Raw genomic sequence first — 20,046 nt, 5'->3', positions numbered from 1 at the left:
GTGCATTCATTGTATGCGAGCGCGAAAGGAGGCATGGTCCAAACTTGGTACATTCTAATTTTTACCAAACTTTGATCAGGTTTGGATATGGATACCATAGGTAAACTAGATTTCGTACCTCTCTTAAAAAGCGAAATGAGAATCTGATTTATTTCAAACTAGCATCAAGATGGAATTTTCGGCCTACTTCCTACGATAACTTCCCGCACTAACGATCAGAATTTTTAATAAGCATGACACTCATAAAATACGAAATAAGTATAGAATTCTCTTCAAATTTCACACATCAAAATATGTTTACTAACGCAAGATCTGGTGAGAAATTGCTATATATTGGCCCACCGCTACGTTGTGTTTCATTATTTTCAAACTTGTTATATCTATATATTTCTCTCAACCAGTGTATATATCTATATATTTCTCTCTTCAAGTGAATTTTGGAATTCAACGGACCATTGCATCTGGTACCTCCCGCACAAGAGGAAAAATTTTTATGACAAATTATCCAATAAATAAATGTTTGAATCTCTTTAAATTTGGCACATCCCAATATTTTTTATCAGTATCATTATGAAGTAAAATACTTCAGTACATCAGGTACCTCACGCACATTTCGGCCATTTCAATGAATCACTTGAGTTTCAATCTGAATTTCACATGTATTCCATTTTATTACACCAGACGAACCATTCTTCAATCATAGAAGTGCTATTATTTCACACGCACACACACGACTGATACTAGTAGCTCTCGTTCTCTTGTAAATCTCCCAATCAACCCAAGGAATGCGAGAGAGAGAGAGTAGTGGTGAGAGATTTGCAAGAAGTACCTTTCTAATGTTTTGCGATATTTGTTATGAAATCGTTTTTTGACCAAACCAAACAAACCGGCATCAACAGTTCAGTTATTGTTGTTGCCCAGAGTATTCTACAGCACACACCGCCCGGAGTAAATAAATAGATATTCGTAGTTTGTGAATGAGAACGAAAACGAAAACGTCCGGCACGTGAAGATTAATTACCAAAACAAACATATTGTAAAGTACGGAAAAATTTTATTTTTTACATAAATCCGACGTCATCGAATACCAAGGGGATTGTTTATGAAATAGAGCCCTTTCTCTAAATTATTTCCACGTGAATAGTTTTTTGGTTGCTTAGAAAGTGGTTGAATGTATCTTTCAATGTTTAATTGTGAACAAAGATAATTATAATAAATTACACTGTGCGACAGCAAAAAGACACACACTTGCTATAATGTTCCGATTTTGGTGGCCACAGATGACGAATATGCCTTTGGGGTTTCTGAATGACTTTGAAAATTGATTTTAACCGGAAAATATAGAGAAAATCCGAATTTTTCGGATTTTTAACTTTAAACGGGCATTTAAGAACGGATTTTGAACTTTCCAACAAATCAAAGTAACTGTGGTTTACGTGCGAAAAATCTAGTTAAAAATTATCATTCGATTATATCGGCCGATGTATACCCTCAGCCAATGTTCGACTATTTGAATATATTTTGACTTCTGTTATGATTATTCAAATTGTTGACCCTCTTCCGAAGGAATGGGGCAATATTATACATTTTGTATCGGAACTAAGTAAATATGATACAAAAATTGCGACGTGTCAGATTTGGACAATATCGACCACTTCCTTCACTTTATACGAGATATGTGATAATTTTTAGAAAATGTTAAAATTTGAGTGAGGACCAGATAGAGTCGACCGAAGTATTACATTTTCATGCTTCATCGAAAACAGATATAAATATTGGTATGGACAAAATTGCAAGAAAATCGAACATTTATATCCAATTTTATGCGATATCATAAATTCCATATTCATCTCAGGTTTCTGGATGAAAGAAATATTTGGATACAGCAAGTTGTAAAGAATAGCTGACTTGTTTCGCAAGTTATGACGGATAAAAGTATTGAAAAGTGTGACCCTTTCTTAGTGAGGTTCCAGAAGGGGTTCGCAGATATATATCATCTTCACACCAGATCTTGTGTTAGCAAAAATGTTTGGATGTGTGAAATTTGAAAATAGTTTGATGCCTTTTCGCGTTTTATGGGTGTTTTGTTTTTCAAAATCTTGAACCCTATGCGGAGGAGGTACCAGAAGGAGTGCGCCATCTCCACAGCAGATTTTGTGTTAGTAGAAATAATGGGATGTGTGAAATTTGAAGAGAACCGGTATATCCCTTCTTCACAGCAGTCCTTGTGTTAATAAAAATAATGGGATGTCCGAAATTGTTGATGTTTATTTCGCATTTTATGATCGATTTGGCTATTCAAAATTTTGACCCTTTGTGGAGGAGGTACCAGAAGGAATGATCCGATCTCCACCACATTTATAACATTTCTTGTGTTGATGGACATTTTGAGATGTACAAAGCTTAATTGGAATCGGAAGTTAATTTCGTGTTTTATCAGCTTAATGGTTATTCAAAATGTTGACCCTTTGTGGGGGAGGTACCAGAAGGAGTGGACCACCTTCACAGCAGATTTTGTGTTAGTAGTAATAATGGTAAATGTGAAATATGAAGAGCACCGGATGCTAACTTCGGATTTTATAAACGTTTTGGTTATTCAAAACTTCGACACTTTTTGGGCGTAGGTACCAGAAGAAATGGTCCGACCTCTACAATCTTTATAACAGATCTTGTGTTATCGAAAATGTTGAGATGTTTTAAATATGAAGAGAGAGAGGTTATTCAAAACTTTGATCCTTTGTGGGGGAGGTACCAGAAGAAATGTTCCGATCTTTACCATTTTTATAACAGATCTTGTGTTGATGGAAATATTGAGATGTGCCAAGTCTGAATGGAATCGGATGTTAATTGCGCGTTATATCAGGTTCGTGATTATTCAAAATTTTGACCCTTTGTGGGGGAGGTACCAGAAGTATTAGACCAATATATTCCAACGTCACACCAGAACCTGGATTAATAAAAATATTGTGGTGTGTAATTTGAAGACAATCGGAAACTCACATCACATCTTAGACGAGTTATAAGTATTCAAAATGTTGACCCTTCTTGGTTTAGGTAGCAAAAGAAGTGGTCCGATCTCTACCATTTTTATAACAGATCTTGTGTTGATTGTAATATTGCGATGTGCCAAGTCTGAATGGAGTCGGATGTTAATTTCACGTTTTATCAGCTTCATGTATATTCAAAATGTTGACCCTTTGTGGGGTAGGTACCAGAAGGAATGGACCGATATTTTCCATTTTCACACTAGACCTTGGGTTAATAAAAACATTGTGATGTGTGTAATTTGAAGATAATCGGACGCTTACATTACATTTTATATGAGTTATAATCATTCAAAATTTTGTCCCTTTGTGGGGTGGAACGATATTGTCGATATGTTGAAGCAAAATCGGAATGTCCTTTCTCTTTCTGTGCAAAAAAATATATTTTTTGAAAATTTCGACCATTTGTGGGGGAGGTACCAGAAGGAGTGGGCCGATATTGTCCATCTTAACACCAGACCTTGGGTTAATATAAATATTGGGATGTTTCAAATTTGAAGACAATCGAACTCTTACATCACATTATATGAGAGTTGTAATTATTCAAAATTTTGTGTACCAGAAGGAATGGTGCGATATTGCCCATCTCCGAACACGATCTAAGCTTGACAATAATATTACTTCGTACCTAGTTTGGACCAAATCGGATACTCCCTTCGAGAGTTACCTTGCGCACCTGCCAGATAGAGGGACGGACGGATTAATGGACATCGCTAAATCGACTCCAAATGTCCTGAAACGAATTTGGTCCAAAGAGAGAGAGAGAGAAAGAGAGAGAGTCTAACACTGTTATTTCGATTAGGTACCTTTTGGCCATATGACTGAGGGTATAAAACCAAAGGCATACCCGTCATCTGTGGGCTACCACAAACCAGAATTGGAACCTTAGAGCAAGCGTGTATTTATACTGTCGCACAGTGTTATTAATTGTGTCCAGCATACGCACACACACACACAATTATAACAATGTTAATGCTAACATTCTTTTTACGAAGTAATTTAGTTTTATTCCAGTTATTTGACCATCATCACCTCTTGTTTGTGGCTGGTGGCTGGACACGCTGTAAACACATGATCTGAATGAAGATATTCATAAAATGTGAACAAACAAACATTTTTTTTATTCTCAAAATTATTTTAGGATTAAAAATTGTATTCTTTGCATAAATATATGTAGGAATATAAAATATTCGAACAAGAATAAGAAAGGACATGCTAGTTATTGTCGCCTCCTTCGTTGTAAGAAATCTACATTCAGCTTGAAATATATTTCAATTGAACACGGATTTGGCATGACTTTGAAGTGAACCCCTATTTGTTTACTCCTACACAATTCACATTCGCTTGATGCTCGCTTCTAGCTCCCGCTTGAGTATATCATATGTTTACATAGATATGTAGGTAATACCCACAGCTAGGGTGTGTGTGTGTGTGAATATATCATTCAATTCAGACTTGTTTTATCAAAAAAATTGGTTGCAGAACCCATGTTTTTTGCACAAAATCCGTTTCAAAAAATCTGAGAAAAATAATTTTTGTGTCCGTTCGCCTCTATGTCTAACTAACTGCTCCTTACAATGACACTCGAACAGAGTATGCGATTTGATCAACTCTTGTCACATTGTTGCTGAAAATCATGATAATGATAGGTAATAGGCAATAAGTTGTGCGCATAACAACGCATAATTTTCAACATTGTTGTTGTTGTATGATTTTACACAGCCTCTACCATCTGGAAGAAACTTGAAAATTTTCAAAAAAAAAAAAAATCCGCCGGAAAATAGGCTGTAGTAACTGTGTCATAGGCTGTAGTAACTGTTCCGAACTTTATATACGAAATTTGAAACAATTCCGGTGAATAATGTCGCAAAAATCATGAAAATACCGAATATCTATTTAGATAATTCTCTTCTGAGAGAAAATTACTCAAAAGGAACCCCTTTTGTGGATTTATAGACAATTCCATTAAAATTGCCTGAAATCATCAAAATACCGAATATCGGGTGGTACCGTTATATGGGGATATACGATATAGTGGACCTATATAGACAATTCTCTTCTAGGGACTGAAGTACTCCTTGTAAGGATTTCAGACAATGACGTTGACGTTGAAATGATATCGTGGACCAATGTAGAAAATTATCTTCCAGAGGTTAATGTACTCACAAAGACATACTTTTGTGGATTTAAGAGAATTCCATTGAAAAATGTGAATTAAATCATGAAAATACCGAATATCGGGGGGTGCCGTTATATGGGGGCTATACGATATCATGGATAGATAATACTCTTCTACGGGATATGGTACTCACAAGGAGATCCTCGTGTGAATTTTCAGAATTATTATTTCGAGGAGTTACAAACGGAATGACGAACTTAATATACCCTCCATACTACGTATGGTGAAGGGTATACAAAGTGTTTAAAACCTTACACATTTGGATTTACGAGTTTGTATTGCGATTTTAGACATTCTATTTCGATTATCCAAATTTTTGTGTGTAATTGTCAGTATAATTACGCAACTATGAATGCATTTAATAAAATTAATGTTAATTGAGGGAGAAAATTATTTTATTGAAATAAAAATTAACACATTTCATATAAATATAAGAGAGATACAAGATGGCGCAAAAGTAAACTTCCGAAGTTTTTTAGCTGTTATTAAAAAAAAAAAAAACCAAGTAAAATAGTATACCCCCAGCCTTGAGTTATGATTATTCAAAGTGTTGACCCTTATGCGGGAGGTTCATGAGCTTCATGGATACTCAAAAAAAATTGACCTTTTGTGGGGGGGGGGGGGTGGTTCCAAAAGGAGTGGACCAATATATTCCATTTTAACACCAGACCTTGAACTAATAAAAATATTGTGATGTGTGTAATTTGAAGACAATCCGACACTTACATCAGATTTTATAAGAGTTTTAATTATTGAAAATTTTGACCCTTTGTAGGGGAGGTACCAGAAGAAGTGGACCGATAAAACCCACCTTTATAGCAGATCTTGTGTTATTAGAAATAATGAGATGTGTGAAATATGAAGAGAATCGGATGATTATTCAGGATTTTTTCTTTTGGTTATTCAAAACGTTCATCCTTTGTGGGGGAGGTACCAGACGGATTGGTCCGATCTCCAATGTTGTGCCAATGTTGATCTGTTAATTTCGCAATTTATGAGTTTCTTGGTTATTTAAAAATTTTACCCTTTGTGAAGTAGGTACCAGAAGGAGTGGACCGATATTCTCCATTTTCACGCCATACCTTGATGGTTAAAAATAATTAAAAATATTGTGATGTGTGTAATTTGAAAATAAACGGACACTTACATCATTTCAAACCTTTGTGGGAGAGGTACTGGATAGAGTGGACCGATGTGCACCTAACGTAGCCAAATATTAGGATTTGCAAAGTTGGAGCACAATCGGATTATCCTTTCTCTTTCTGTGCAGCAAATTATTTTCTTTGAAAATGTTGAGATTTTGTGGGGGAGGTACCAGAAGAAGTGGACCGATCTCCGAACTCGATCTAAGTTTGAAAATAATATTACGATTTAACAAGTTTGGATCGGATACTTCCTTCGAGAGTTACCGGTCCACTCCTTCTGGTACCTCTCCCACAGAGGCTCAAACTTTTGAATATCCATGAAGTTCATAAAATGCAAAATTAACATCCGATTCTATTCCGAATTGGCACATCTCAATATTTCTATCAACACAAGATCTGTTATGAAGATAGAAGAGATCGGACCATTTTTTCTGGTACCTCCCCCACAAAGGGTCAAAGTTTTAAATAACCAATACGATTATAAAACCCAGTATAAGTATCCGTTTCTCTTAATATTTTACGCATCCCATTATTTTTACTGACACAAGATCTGCTGTGAAGATGGAATATCTCAGTCCACTCCTTCTGGACTGATACTTTTTACCTTGTTTTACCAAATTTCGGTTGTTGATTCCATTCCCTCAAAAATCGTAGATTTTCCTATCTCAAGCTCAATTTAAAATCTATATATATCCTGTTCTTCCCTGTATTTCTTGCAGGCATTCTACATCATGCCTTTAGAAACGACAAAATTAAATAAGCCAATTAACACCAGCATCTACAAAAAAACAACAATACTCCAGAAAAAGAAAAAACATCGCGACAAAAGTGATTTGGGTCCGAATTTTGTGGCACCCGATGGAGGTTGGGGTTGGATTGTCTGCGTAGCAGCCGGACTAAGTAATGTAAGTTTGTATAAAAAAATATGTTCAAATAAATATGAATTTCTTTTTCTTAATTGTATTTTTTTTTTTTTCGAATAGCTATGTCTTTTCCTTCCCCAGCATCAGTATGGCCTGATCTATAGACAGCGTATGGAAAAATCTGGCTTTGATGCCAAGGAAATTTCAACAATTGTCAATGCCGAATTGGCAATCTCTTCATTGGTGGGTCTTGTCAATGGAGCCATGTTTAGGCGATTTACCTTTCGTCAGGTGGGGCTGATGGGTAGCCTACTGGCATTCGTTGGGATATTTTGTACGACATTTTGTGAGAACTTTTTGCAATATATACTGTGTTTTGCAAGCATCTATGGTAAGAAGAAAACCGAACATTATTATTCAAAATGATTTTTTCACTCTCTCTTTCTATATTTAGGTATTGGCTTAGGATTATGTCGACAAGCCAATTCCCTGGCCCTCAACACATATTTCAAAACAAAACGCCGCAAAGCAACCGGATTCTCGTGGACAATAACAGGATTGGGTTTTGTGGTATTTCCCCAACTTACCATACTTATGTTTTCGCTCTATGGAGTTCAGGGTACAATTTCAATATTTTCTGCCATAATACTCCATGCCTTTATGTGTTCCCTAACTCTACAGCCAGTTTTGTGGCATTCTCCAAAGACGATGGAGGTTCCGATGGTAGCTCCTCGGGAAACACATGGAGACAATGAGAACCTTAAATGTTCATATTGTCGAAATCAAGAAGAAGATCAAACCTTACAAATTTCAGAGAAAAATGAGGGGAGACCTTCAAATAACTATAAAAATTCAGACAATGCAAAGGAGGGTCATGAATTGCTGAAAAGAAGGGAGGAAGCTTTTCCCAATGCAAAACGCAAAAGTGATATTTTTTCTAAATCTGAGAACGATATTCATCCCCACTGCACCTGCACGGAGGAAAAACTTCTTCTAGAAAAGACCCCAGGAAATCTCCCCAAGTCCACATCAGAAATAGAGGAATTGGAGGAAATTACACCCCAACGAAAACGCCCCTCCCTCATGCAGAAAATTATCGAATTTTTCGATTTGGATCTCCTCAAGGATTTCACTTTTGTCAACTTAGCCTTGGGAATGGCCATAATGATGTTCGGTGACATGAATTTCACAGTTCTCACGCCATTCATTCTGAATAGTTTCGGTTACACGGACAAACAGATATCCATTGGCATGTCTTGCCTGGCTGGCGTAGATATTGGTGTCCGCTTTCTATCACCATTTGTCTTGGAGAACGTGAAACTCTCCAACAGTTTTCTATTTGCCATTGGCATAATTATCGTTTCGATTGGACGTTGGATTGTGACCATAACCAGTTCGTACAATGTGATTTTGGCAGCGTTTATTTTGCTAGGTTTTGGAAAGGGTTTCCGCATTATATTTTCACCTCTGATCATACCAAGTTATGTGCCCTTGAAGAGACTGCCAGCAGCATCGGGATTGCAAATGATTTTCAGTTCGATTACCTCGTTTACATTGGGTCCATTGTTGGGTGAGTTGGGAATTTTTACGAATTATTTGGATATTATGTTATTGGTTCTTATTTCAGGTATGATGACCGATAGCTTCGGCTATGCCGTCACCATTCATTGTATAAATGCTTTGAGCTTCCTGATGTTAATATTTTGGCTAATGGAGTACCTAATAAGAAGAAGACTGTCGAAACATTCCATTACGTCAAGCAATTTATGATCTATTTTTATCTGTGTGAAAAAGTATACAAAATCGAACAGGTTAAATAGTATTAGTCGGTTTAGACGACAGATTTTTACCCTCAGCCTATGTCGACTTAGAAGTCCCATATAAATATTGCGACGTGCCAGGTTTGGACTGTATCGACTACTCCTCCACTTTATATGAGATAGCTCTGAACCCAGTGCGTTTCACTGCCCCTTTGGCTTTTTTATATGCATTTAAAATTTTATATTCGAATATTTTATTATATTATTTAAATAAAACGTATCCAAAAATTAAAAAAATATATACCATGAGAAAATCAGCAGCAGTCTGCTTACACGAAGAGTTTGTTCATCGGATTTATAGATTTACTAGCGAATATCCCATACTTCGTATGCTAAAAAATGCATTTAGATTAAGTGAATATATGTGTAATTCCAAAACAATAAGTAAAAAATCATCTAAGTTCGAATGAGCCACACTTTTACACCACCTCCACCATTTTGAAGCAATTTGAAAAATGTCCAAAAAATTCCGTCCAAAAACACCACTCAAAGGAAACACCTTATATAGGGGGCTATATGAAGATGTGGTTCGGCATAAGTATGTTTTTGTCATCGAAGTACCCATTACGAAATTTAAAAACGAAATTTGAAACAATTCCGGTGCAAAATGTCCCTACAATCATCAAAATAACGAATAAAGGGAGGTAACGTCGTACGATATCGTGGACCTATGTAAACAATACTTTTCCAGGGGGTAAAGCGCTCCAAAGGAACTCCTCGTATGGATTTTCAGATGATTTTATTCAAAAAATGTGGCTAAAATCATAAAAATTCTCATATACTAAATTAAAATACTTAGAACGAATTCATTGTGTAGACTTTCTGACAATTTCATTCGAAAATGTGGCTAACATGGTCAAAATATCGAATATGGGGGGGGGGGGGATTACCGTTGTATGGGGAATACACTATATCTTGGACCTATATAGACAATACTCATTCAGGGGCTAATGTATTCAGAACGAACTCCTTGTGTGGATTTTCAAACATTTCCATTGAAAAATGTGACTAAAATCATCAAAATGCCGAATATCGGGAGGTACGGTTATATAGGGAATATACGATATCGTGGACCTATATAGACATAACAAACTTCTTGTGTGGATTTTCAAACAATTTCATTGGAAAACGTGGCTAAAATCATCGAAATACCGAATATCGGGGGGGACCGTTGTATCCTGGACATATAGAGACAATTCCCTTCCAGGGGTTAGAGTTCTCAGGACAAACTTCTTGTGTGGATTTTCAGACAATTTCATTCAAAGATGTGGCTTAAATCATTTAAATACCGAATATCGGGAAGTACGATTATATGGGTGATAAACGATATCATGGACTTATATAGACAATTTTCTTCGAGGAGGTAAAATACTTAGAACGAACTCCTCGTGTGAATTTACAGACAATTCCATTGAAAAATGTGGCTAAAATCATCAAAATTCCGAATATCGGGGGTTCCATTGTATGGAGGCTATACTATATCCTGGACCTGTACGGACAATTCCCTTCCAGGGGATAAAGTTCTCAGGACAAACTCCTTGTGTGGATTTTCAGACAATTTCATTCGAAAATGCGGATAAAATCATTAAAATACCGAATATCGGGAAGTACGGTTATATGGGGGATATACGATATTGTAGACCTATATAGACAATTCTCTCTCAGGGGGGGGGAGGTGTTAAAGTTCTCAGAACGAACTTGCACAGAGGAAGAAAGTACAATCGGATTTTGCTCAAACTTTGCAAATCCTAATATTTGCATCAGTGCTAGGTCAGGTGCGAAAATGGACAATAGCGGTCCACTCCATCAAGTACCTCCCCCACAAAGAATGAGAATTTTGAATATCCATGAATCTCATATAACGCGAAATTAACAACCGATTCCATTTAGACTTTAGCACATCTCAATATTTCCATCAAAACAAGATCCCTTATAAAGAAGGTAGAGATCGGAACATTTCTTCTGTTACCTCCCCCACAAAGGGTCGAAGTTTTAAGTAACCAAAGCGATCATAAAATCCAAAATAAGTATCTGGTTCTCTTCATATTTCACATATCAGAATATTTATATTAGCCCTAGGTCTGGTGTTAGGATGGGATATATCGGTCCACTCCTTCTGATACCTCCCTCACAAAGGGTCAACGTTTTGAATATTCATGAAGCTCATAAAACGCAAAATTAACATCCGCTTCCATTCAGACTTGGCACATCTGAATATTTCTATCAACACATGATCCCTTATAAAGAAGGTAGAGATCGGAACATTTCTTCTAGTATCTCCCCCAAAAATGGTCGAAGTTTTAAATAATTCAAACGATCATAAAAGCCGAAACAAACATCAGGTTCTCTTTATATTTCAAAAATTCCTTTATTTCTACAAACACAACATCTGTTGTGAAGATGGGATATATCGGTCCAGTCTTTCTGGTACCTCACCAACGAAGGGTCAACATTTTGAATAACAATGAAGCATATAAAACGCGAAAGTAACATCAGATTCCCATATATATTGTTCATTCGATTTGTTATTTTTGTCCTCCGCAGCCGTAATATGCACTCTGTAACAACAATATTTGGGGAAATATAGCAAATAGAGCTCAGAAATACATTTGCTAAATTTTATCGAGATCGGTTCAGATTTGGATATAGCTCCCATATATAACTTCGTCCGATTTACATTTTATTGAGCACCAAACGTCATATATTTGTCCAAATGGGATGGAATTTAGCACTTACGACCGAATTGAGTCTAGAAGCTAGTATGTCAAATTTGGTGAAAATCGGTTCAGATATAGCTGTAGCTCTTATATATATTGTTCATCCGATTTGTTATATTTGTTACCCACGACCGTAATATGCACTCCGTAACAAAGATATTCAGGGAAATATATCAAATACAGCTCAGAAATATCTTTGCTAAATTTTATCGAGATCGGTTCAGATTTGGATATAGCTCCCACATATATATTTATCCGATTTCAAATTAATTGTGCACCAAATGAGCAATACAAGTCCGAATTTAAAAGATACAAATTCTTTGGCATATTTAGTCCGTTGAGCTTTATATTATAATTATAATCATAGCGTGTATGATTGAATTCTCCCATAAAAACTTTAAATTGTTTTGCGAAGCTCTACTAAATTAGCAAAGTGGTGTAGGGTTTCATAAAATCGGCCCGGCCCGAATTTAGGACTTTCTTTACTGTTTTTTTTTTTTTTTTTTGGAAAAGATTAACAGCATTATCCAAACGGTCTTACTAGTATTTGTAGTTTAAAGAGGAACACGTTTAAATTCAGATAATTTTATGTAAAAGTGTTTTTTTTACCCAATGGTGGAGGATATTAAAAGTTCGACCTGGTCGAACTTAATGTTTTTTATTTTTTTTAAATGGGTTTCTTGCATAGGTCGGTTATTGAGTTTCCATGATTTAATCGGGATTTAATTCAATGCTTCAATCTTAATTTCACATTTATTTTATTTCATTTTATTACACTAGAAACACGATTTTCCAATCATAGAAGTGCTATTATTTCACACACAACTGATGCCACTAACGCACGTTCTCTTGTAAATCCCCCAATCAAACCACATAAAGAGAATATGATAGGGAGAGAGAGAGAGAGTACTGGTGAGAGATTTCCAATAACTAACTTTCTATTGTTTTGCGATATTTGTTATGAATTCGTTTTTTAACCAAACCAAACAAACCGGCATCAACAGTTCAGTTATTGTTTTTGCTCAGAGAGTATTCTACAGCACACCGCACGCGAAGTAAATAAAAATCAATTCGTAGTTTGTGAATGAGAACGAAAACATCAGACATGTGAAAAGTAATTACAAAAACAAACGTATTCTAAAAAATACTTAAAAGTTCTGTTTTACATTAATTCGACGTCATCGAATTTAAAGTGAGGCACCTTCTTCTTGTTATTTCCGCGTAAATTGATTTTGTTTTTTTTTTTTTTTGGTTGATTAAAATGTTTTGGAAGTATCTTTTTGAGTTTGTAAACAAAGATAATTATAATAAATTATTTAATTGATTATTAATTGTGTCGAACACACACACCCACATAATTATAACATAATAACATTTTATTTACAAAGTGATTTAGTTTTGTTCGAGTTACGAGTATTTGACCATCAGCAACTGTCATTTGTGGCTGGACACGCAGTGCACTCATGATCTGAATAAAAATAATGCAGTTATTTAAAAATATGAAAAACAATTACTTTTTTTTAAGTTTGAAAGCTTATTTCAGAACTGAAAACTTTATTCCCTACATAAATGTGTTAAAATTATAAAATATTCGGACTAGTGTTAAAAATGATATGTCAACCCTATGCTTTTACATTTTGAATGACGGCACAGATATCAATTGAATACCATCTACAATAGAATATATAATTTCATGTATCCCCCAAAGTGCTTCGAAGAAATAATTTTGTTAGAGACCCTGCATGTTTGGAGGAAATCCGTTTTGGAATATATTTTGCAATATACGTCCATCTAACTTGCCGTTTCGTACAATAACTCCAAGATAGAGCATTAAATTAGGTAAAATCTATCCAGATCGTAATATATCATCATACTTAGATGGATAATAAAGGCTAAATTGATCCTCTTTTTGGGGGAGGTACAAGAAGCCATGGGCCAATAATTTAGCATATTCCTTCCTTGATACAAGTATAATTATGGACACGTTTAGACTATACAGGTGAAAAAATCTGAAGCCAACTTTAGAATGCTGTCATTTTTAAGCCACTCGTCCGACAGCTATTAAAATTATTCCAGTGAAAGCTCATTATATTGTTTACAAACGTGCAAAAGCATTTTGTTGTGAATTTTTCAGAAAAAAAGTTATTCCGGATGGAATTCAAGCGTGATAGTGTGATTTCTTTATATTTGGCTGGAAAACCACGAGTGGCTATCGTTAGAGCACTCCAGCATTTAAATGTGAATAAATCTTTTGTGTCTCGTACCATCGCTCGTTACCGTGATACTGGTGGCGTACCCCAACGTCAAGGAAGCGGAAGGAAGAAAACAGCAACATCAGCAGAAATTGTTCGAAAAGTAAAGAAGATCGATCGAAGAAGGATACTTCATCGAAACCCGCTTTGCAGTGGCCGAAAAATGGCTCGTGAGCTAAACATATCGCAATATTCTATTCGGTAAAAATTTAAAGATGAGCTCGGGGTAAAGCCATTGAAATTCCAAAAAGTGCAAGTGCAAGACACCGCAACACAAAAAAAAATTGACTCAAAAGAGCTAAAGAGTTGCTTCGCTTGGCCGAAAGTGGTGAACTGTCGAATTTGGGTTTCTCCGATGAGAATTCGTTGTCCAACATTTGTAAAAAAAACAAAATGATCGTGTTTACTTGCCAAAGAGGTCAGAAGAAAATGTGATGGTGTGGGCCGCCATAACAGCCGAAGGTCGCTCTCCACTCGTATTAATCGACTGTGGCATCAGAATAAATGCCGAATATCATCGCAAAAATATTCTTGGGCACGCAAACATTTTGGCCGAATTAGGGTTTCTCCGATGAGAAAACATCCGTTGTCCAGCAGTTTGTAAACAAACAAAATGATCGTGTTTACTTGCCAAATAGGTCAGCTGAAAATGTGCACCTTCGGTTGGCCACCAGAACTTAAGAGTCGGTCATGGTGATGGTGTGGGCCGCAATAACAGCCGATGGTCGCGCTCCGCTAGTATTAATCGTCCGTGGCATCAAAATAAATGCTGAATTTTATCACGAAAATATTCTGGAGGGTGTATTAAAGCCTTGGGCACGCAAATATTTTGGCCGCAGACCCTGGACATTCCAACAGGACTCAGCACCATCGCACTTCATCGCTTCATTTCCAGCCACAAAAATATCCAGATACCAATCCGTTGGACTATTGTGTCTGGAGTATTTTGGAAAGGAAAGTTGGCACTAAAAAATACCAAAGTGTCGATCACCTCAAGCAAGTGCTTCGCCGGGAATGTGCCAAAATGCCGCAGAGCAACATTCGGGCAGCGTATGACGGTTTCATTGTCGGTTTGAAGGTCATAATTCGTGCCAAAGGTGACCAATCCGAACAAATCTAAACTTTTTCTAAAATTTGATGCTACTTCCAACATTTTTTGCTTTCATTCAATAAAATTTAAAGATTATGGCGTTTGACTTTGTTGCAGTTTTTTTATCTCACCCTTTACTTCTCAAGTTTCTGGTTAAGAGAAATATTTAGATATAGCTAGTGGTAAAGGATCGCTGTCCTGTTTCGTAAGTTATGACAGATAAAAGTATTGAAAATTGTCACCCTTTGTAAATGAGGTACAAGAAGGTGTTCCCAGATATTTATCACCTTCAAAAGAAGAAGAAGTGGACCGATATATCCCATCTTCACAACAGATCTTGTATCAGAAAAATAATGGGATGTGTGAAATATGAGGAGGACCGGATACATATATCGGATTTTATAATCGTTTTGGTTATTCAAAACATTGACCCTTTGTGGGAGAGTTACCAGAAGGAATGGTCCCATCTCTACCATCTTCATAACAGATCTGGCGTTGATAGAAATATTGAGATGTACCAAGTCTGAATGGAATCGGAGGTTAATTTCGTATTATATGAGCTTCATTGATATTCAAAATGTTAACTCATTGTGGGGGAGATACAAGAAGGAGTGGACCGATACTGCCCATCTCCGAACTCGATATAAGTTTGATAATATTCAAAACTTTGACCCTTTGTGGGGAAGTTATGAAAAGAAATGGTCCGATCTCTACCATCCTCATAACAGATCTGGTGTTGATAGAAATATTCAGATGTACCGATTCTGAGTGGAATCGGATGTTAATTTTGCGTTTTATGAGCTTCATTGATATTGACAATTTTGATGCTTTGTGGGAGAGGAATCAGAAGAAGTGGACCGATATTGCCCATCTCCGAACTCGATATAAGTTTGATAATAATATAACGATATAACAGATTTAATCCGTTATTTCGATGACGGCCATATCAAATGATAGGATGTACCAACAATTGGACACTCCTTTCAAGTGTTATCGTGCATACTGACAGATAACCATATTTTCCGTAGCATTTTCCTCTCTAGCCATCCTGCTGAGGTATAAAAATCATGACAAATAGAGGTGATTTGAGCGGAACTCTGCACATCGAAATAGTTGTGTCGCATATAGGTGAGGTGCAGGACTAGGCAAAATCAGCCCATTGCTTGAGTCATGGTGGAAGTTTGATAAGTACTTACTGCTATGATAGGGGTATGTTAAAATAAGGGGTTAGAATACTTTTTTGTAAATAGTTGTCGGGTGTCAAAAAATACTTAATAACCGCATTTTTGGTAATGAGATTTTTTCCCATTGGAGGAAATCCATTTCATAATATTTGGAGTCGATCTAGCCATGTTCGTCTGTCTAAGTACACGATAACTCTCAAAGGTAGTGTCCGAATTGGTCTAAACTTAGTATATATTATATTTTTACCAAATTTAGATCAAGTTCGAAGATGGACAATATCAGTTCGGTTGTTGGTTCTATTCCCTAAAAATTCCTAGATTCTTGATAATTAAAATCTAAACGGCCATGCATCATATTCCGACATAAAACCAATATGTTGAAAAAAAATATTTCATGATGTTCCCTGTATTTCTTGCAGACTTCATTTCTGTCATCATGCCTGCAGAAAAGTCTAAAATAAGTAAACCCCACAACACAAGCATCTACAAAGAAACAACAATACCCCAGAAGAAGAGAAAACATCGCGACAAAAGTGATTTGGGTCCAAATTTTGTGGCACCCGATGGAGGTTGGGGCTGGATCGTATGCATAGCAGCCGGTCTAAGTAATGTAAGTATGTGTGCAAATAGATTTAAATAAAAAATCTAAAAATTATTATTTGAATTTATTTATCAATAGCTTTCCCTTTTCCCTCCCCAACATCAATATGGCCTCATCTACAGACAGCGTATGGAAAAATCCGGCTTCGATGCCAAGGAAATTTCCACAATTGTCAATACCGAATTGGCAATATCTTCATTGGTGGGTCTTGTCAATGGGGCTATGTTTCGGAGATTTACCTTTCGTCAGGTGGGGCTGATAGGTAGCCTCTTGGCATTCGTTGGAATATTTTGTACGACATTTTGTGAGAACTTTTTGCAATATATACTAAGTTTTGCAGCCATCTATGGTAAGGAGAAGAAATCCGAACATAATTATTTTTCGATTTTTTATCCCTCTCTCTTTCTATCTGTAGGTATTGGCTTAGGCTTATGCCGACATGCCAATTCACTGGCCCTCAACCGGATTCTCGTGGACAATCACGGGATTGGGTTCGGTGGTATTTCCTCAACTGACCATACTTTTATTTTCCCTCTACGGAGTTCAGGGTACAATTTCAATTTATTCTGCCATAATGCTTCATGCCTTTATGTGTTCCCTTACTCTGCAGCCAGTTTTGTGGCATTCTCCAAAGACGAAGGACGTTCCGATGGTAGCTCCTCAAGAAACACAGGGAGAGAATGAGAACTTTAAATGTTTATATTGTCGAAATCAAGAAGAAGATAACCTTCCAGACCTTCCAATAACTATAAAAATCCAGACAATGGAAAGGAGAATCATAAATTGCTGAAAAGAAGGGAGGAAGCTTTTAACAATGCAAAAAGCAAAAATGATATTTATTCTAAATCTGGAAACGATATTCATCCCCACTGCACCTGCACGGAGGAAAAACTTCTCCTAGAAAGGAGCCCAGGAAATCTACCCAAGTCTACATCAGAAATAGAGGAAGTGGAGGAAATTCCACCCAAACGAAATCACCCCTCCTTTATGCAAAAAATTATTGCATTCTTCGATTTGGATCTCCTCAAAGACTTCACTTTTGTCAACCTAGCCCTGGGAATGGCCATAATGATGTTCGGCGAAATTAATTTCTCAGTTCTCACGCCATTCATTCTGAATAGTTTCGGCTATACGGACAAGCAAATATCCATGGCAATGTCTTGTCTGGCTGGCATGGATATTGGTGTTCGCTTTCTATTACCTTTTGTTTTGGAGAAAGTAAAACTGTCGAACAGTGTTTTATTTGCCATTGGCATAATTATCGTCTCGATTGGACGTTGGATAATGACCATAACTAGTTCGTACAATGTGATTTTGGCGGTGTTTATTTTGGTGGGCTTCGGAAAGGGTTTCCGCATCATATTTTCACCCCTGATCATACCCAGTTATGTGCCCTTGAAGCGACTGCCAGCAGCATCGGGATTGCAATTGATTTTCAGTTCGATAACCTCGTTTACATTGGGTCCACTGTTGGGTGAGTTTAAATTTTTTTGATTTGGCTTGAAATAATGTTATTGGTTCTTATTTTAGGTATGATTACTGATAGCTTTGGTTACGCCGTCACAATTCATTGTATAAATGCATTGAGCTTCCTGATGCTATTATTTTGGTTAGTGGAGTACATGATAAGAAGGAGACTGTCGAAACATTCCATTACATCAAGCAATTTGTGATATTTTTATCTGTGTGAAAAAATGTTGATGTTAATAAAAATTCTACAAAAAACAAAATGGGAAGAAGTGAGAAGAAGTGCTATGCTGCTGAAGAACCGGATTTGCAATTTCCTACAAAAATTAAGAAAAATGGCTAATGGCCTATTTTTCTCCTCTTTCTCCAATGTGTGTTCCGAATAATATTGGAACAAGTTAAAAAGTATCAGTCGGTTTTGCCGACAGATGTATACTTTCAGCCAATGTTCCATTACTTAAATATATTTTAACATCTTTTATGATTAAGAAGTTGTTGACCCTCTATGGAGTAGTTACCAAAAGGATGGGCCAACATTGTCCATTGCGTATTGGACCTTAATAAATATTATATAAATATTGTGACGTGCCAGGCTTGGACTGTATAGGTTACTTTCTACACTTATATGAGATGTGTGATATTTTTTTAGAAAATGTTGAAATGTGCATGAGGTACCACATATAGTCGACCGAAGTATTCGAATTTCATACTCCATCTAATACAGATCAAAATATTGATATGGGCAAAAATACAAGAAAATCGAACATTTATATCCAGTTTTATGGGAAATCATAAATTCCATATTCATCTCAAGTTCTGGTTGAGAGAAATGTTTAAATATTGCAAGTTTTAAAGAATAGCTGACTTGCATCGCTAGTTATGACAAATAAAAGTATGGAAAATTGTGACCCTTTGTGAGGTACCAGAAAGGGGTTTGCAGACATATGTCATCTTCACAACAAATCTTTCTCTGAGGATTTTTTCTCTATAGAAAAAAATCAGCCTCAGTTTTCTGAGTTTTTTTTTCTCTTCAGAAAAAATTCAGCCTCAGTTCCCTGAGGATTTCTTTCTCCACAGAAAAAAATCAGCCTCAGTTCTCTGAGAAAAAAATAGAAAAAATTCTGCTCACTTTCCTGAGAATTGTGACCCTTTGTGGGTGAGGTACCAGAAGGGGTTCGCAGATATGTATCATCTTCACAACAGATCTCGTGTTCGCAAAAATGTTTGGATGAGTGAAATTTTAAGAGAGTATGATAGTTTCTTTGAGCTTTTTGTTTTTCAAAATTTTGAACCCTATGTCGGTGAGTTACCGGAAGAAATGGTCTGATCTCCACCATCTTTACAACAGATCTTGTGTTAATAGAAATATTGAGATCTGCCAAGTCTGAATGGAATCGGATGTTTTTTTCGCGTTCTATTAGCTTCATGGATATTCAAAATGTTGATCCTTTGTAGGAGAGGTACCAGAAGGAGTGGACCGATATATTCCATCTTCACAGCAGATCTTGTGTTAGTAGAAATAATGTAGAAATAATAGAAAAACGGATGTTCAATTCGGATTTTATAATCGATTTTGGTTATTCAAAACGTTGACCCTGTGATAATTTCTATGAGCTTTTTGTTTTTTCAAAATTTTGAACCCTATGTCGGTGAGTTACCAAAAGAAATGGTCCGATTTCCACCA

At 36.3% G+C, this 20,046-nt stretch overlaps 1 protein-coding gene and 1 pseudogene across 1 annotated transcript; both read left to right on the top strand.

Annotated features, from left to right (window-relative positions):
• Positions 1–924: 924 nt before the first annotated feature.
• Positions 925–9,161, top strand: LOC101892204 (monocarboxylate transporter 9-like). The gene is made up of 5 exons (XM_005177492.3): positions 925–1,041; positions 7,088–7,273; positions 7,352–7,622; positions 7,686–8,801; positions 8,859–9,161. The coding sequence occupies exons 2-5, from the start codon at positions 7,100–7,102 to the stop codon at positions 8,999–9,001; spliced, it is 1,704 nt and encodes a 567-aa protein (XP_005177549.1). The 5' UTR covers positions 925–1,041; positions 7,088–7,099; the 3' UTR covers positions 9,002–9,161.
• Positions 9,162–12,668: 3,507 nt separating this feature from the next.
• LOC101892032 (monocarboxylate transporter 9-like) lies at positions 12,669–18,582 on the top strand (annotated as a pseudogene).
• The last annotated feature ends 1,464 nt before the right edge of the window (positions 18,583–20,046 follow it).

This window comes from Musca domestica, unplaced genomic scaffold (assembly GCF_030504385.1).
Source record: "Musca domestica strain aabys unplaced genomic scaffold, Musca_domestica.polishedcontigs.V.1.1 18, whole genome shotgun sequence".
In the NCBI taxonomy this organism is placed as follows: Eukaryota; Metazoa; Arthropoda; class Insecta; order Diptera; family Muscidae; genus Musca; species Musca domestica.
This window is presented reverse-complemented; position numbering and strand designations above follow the sequence as displayed.

What these genes read in the sequence shown, in the direction of transcription:
- LOC101892204 (XM_005177492.3), top strand. Translation starts at nt 7,100, where the DNA reads ATGCCTTTAGAAACGACAAAATTAAATAAGCCAATTAACACCAGCATC. An exon ending in GTGTTTTGCAAGCATCTATG is followed by an intron (nt 7,623 to 7,685) that starts GTAAGAAGAAAA and finishes TTCTATATTTAG; the next exon opens with GTATTGGCTTAGGATTATGT. An exon ending in TACATTGGGTCCATTGTTGG is followed by an intron (nt 8,802 to 8,858) that starts GTGAGTTGGGAA and finishes TTCTTATTTCAG; the next exon opens with GTATGATGACCGATAGCTTC.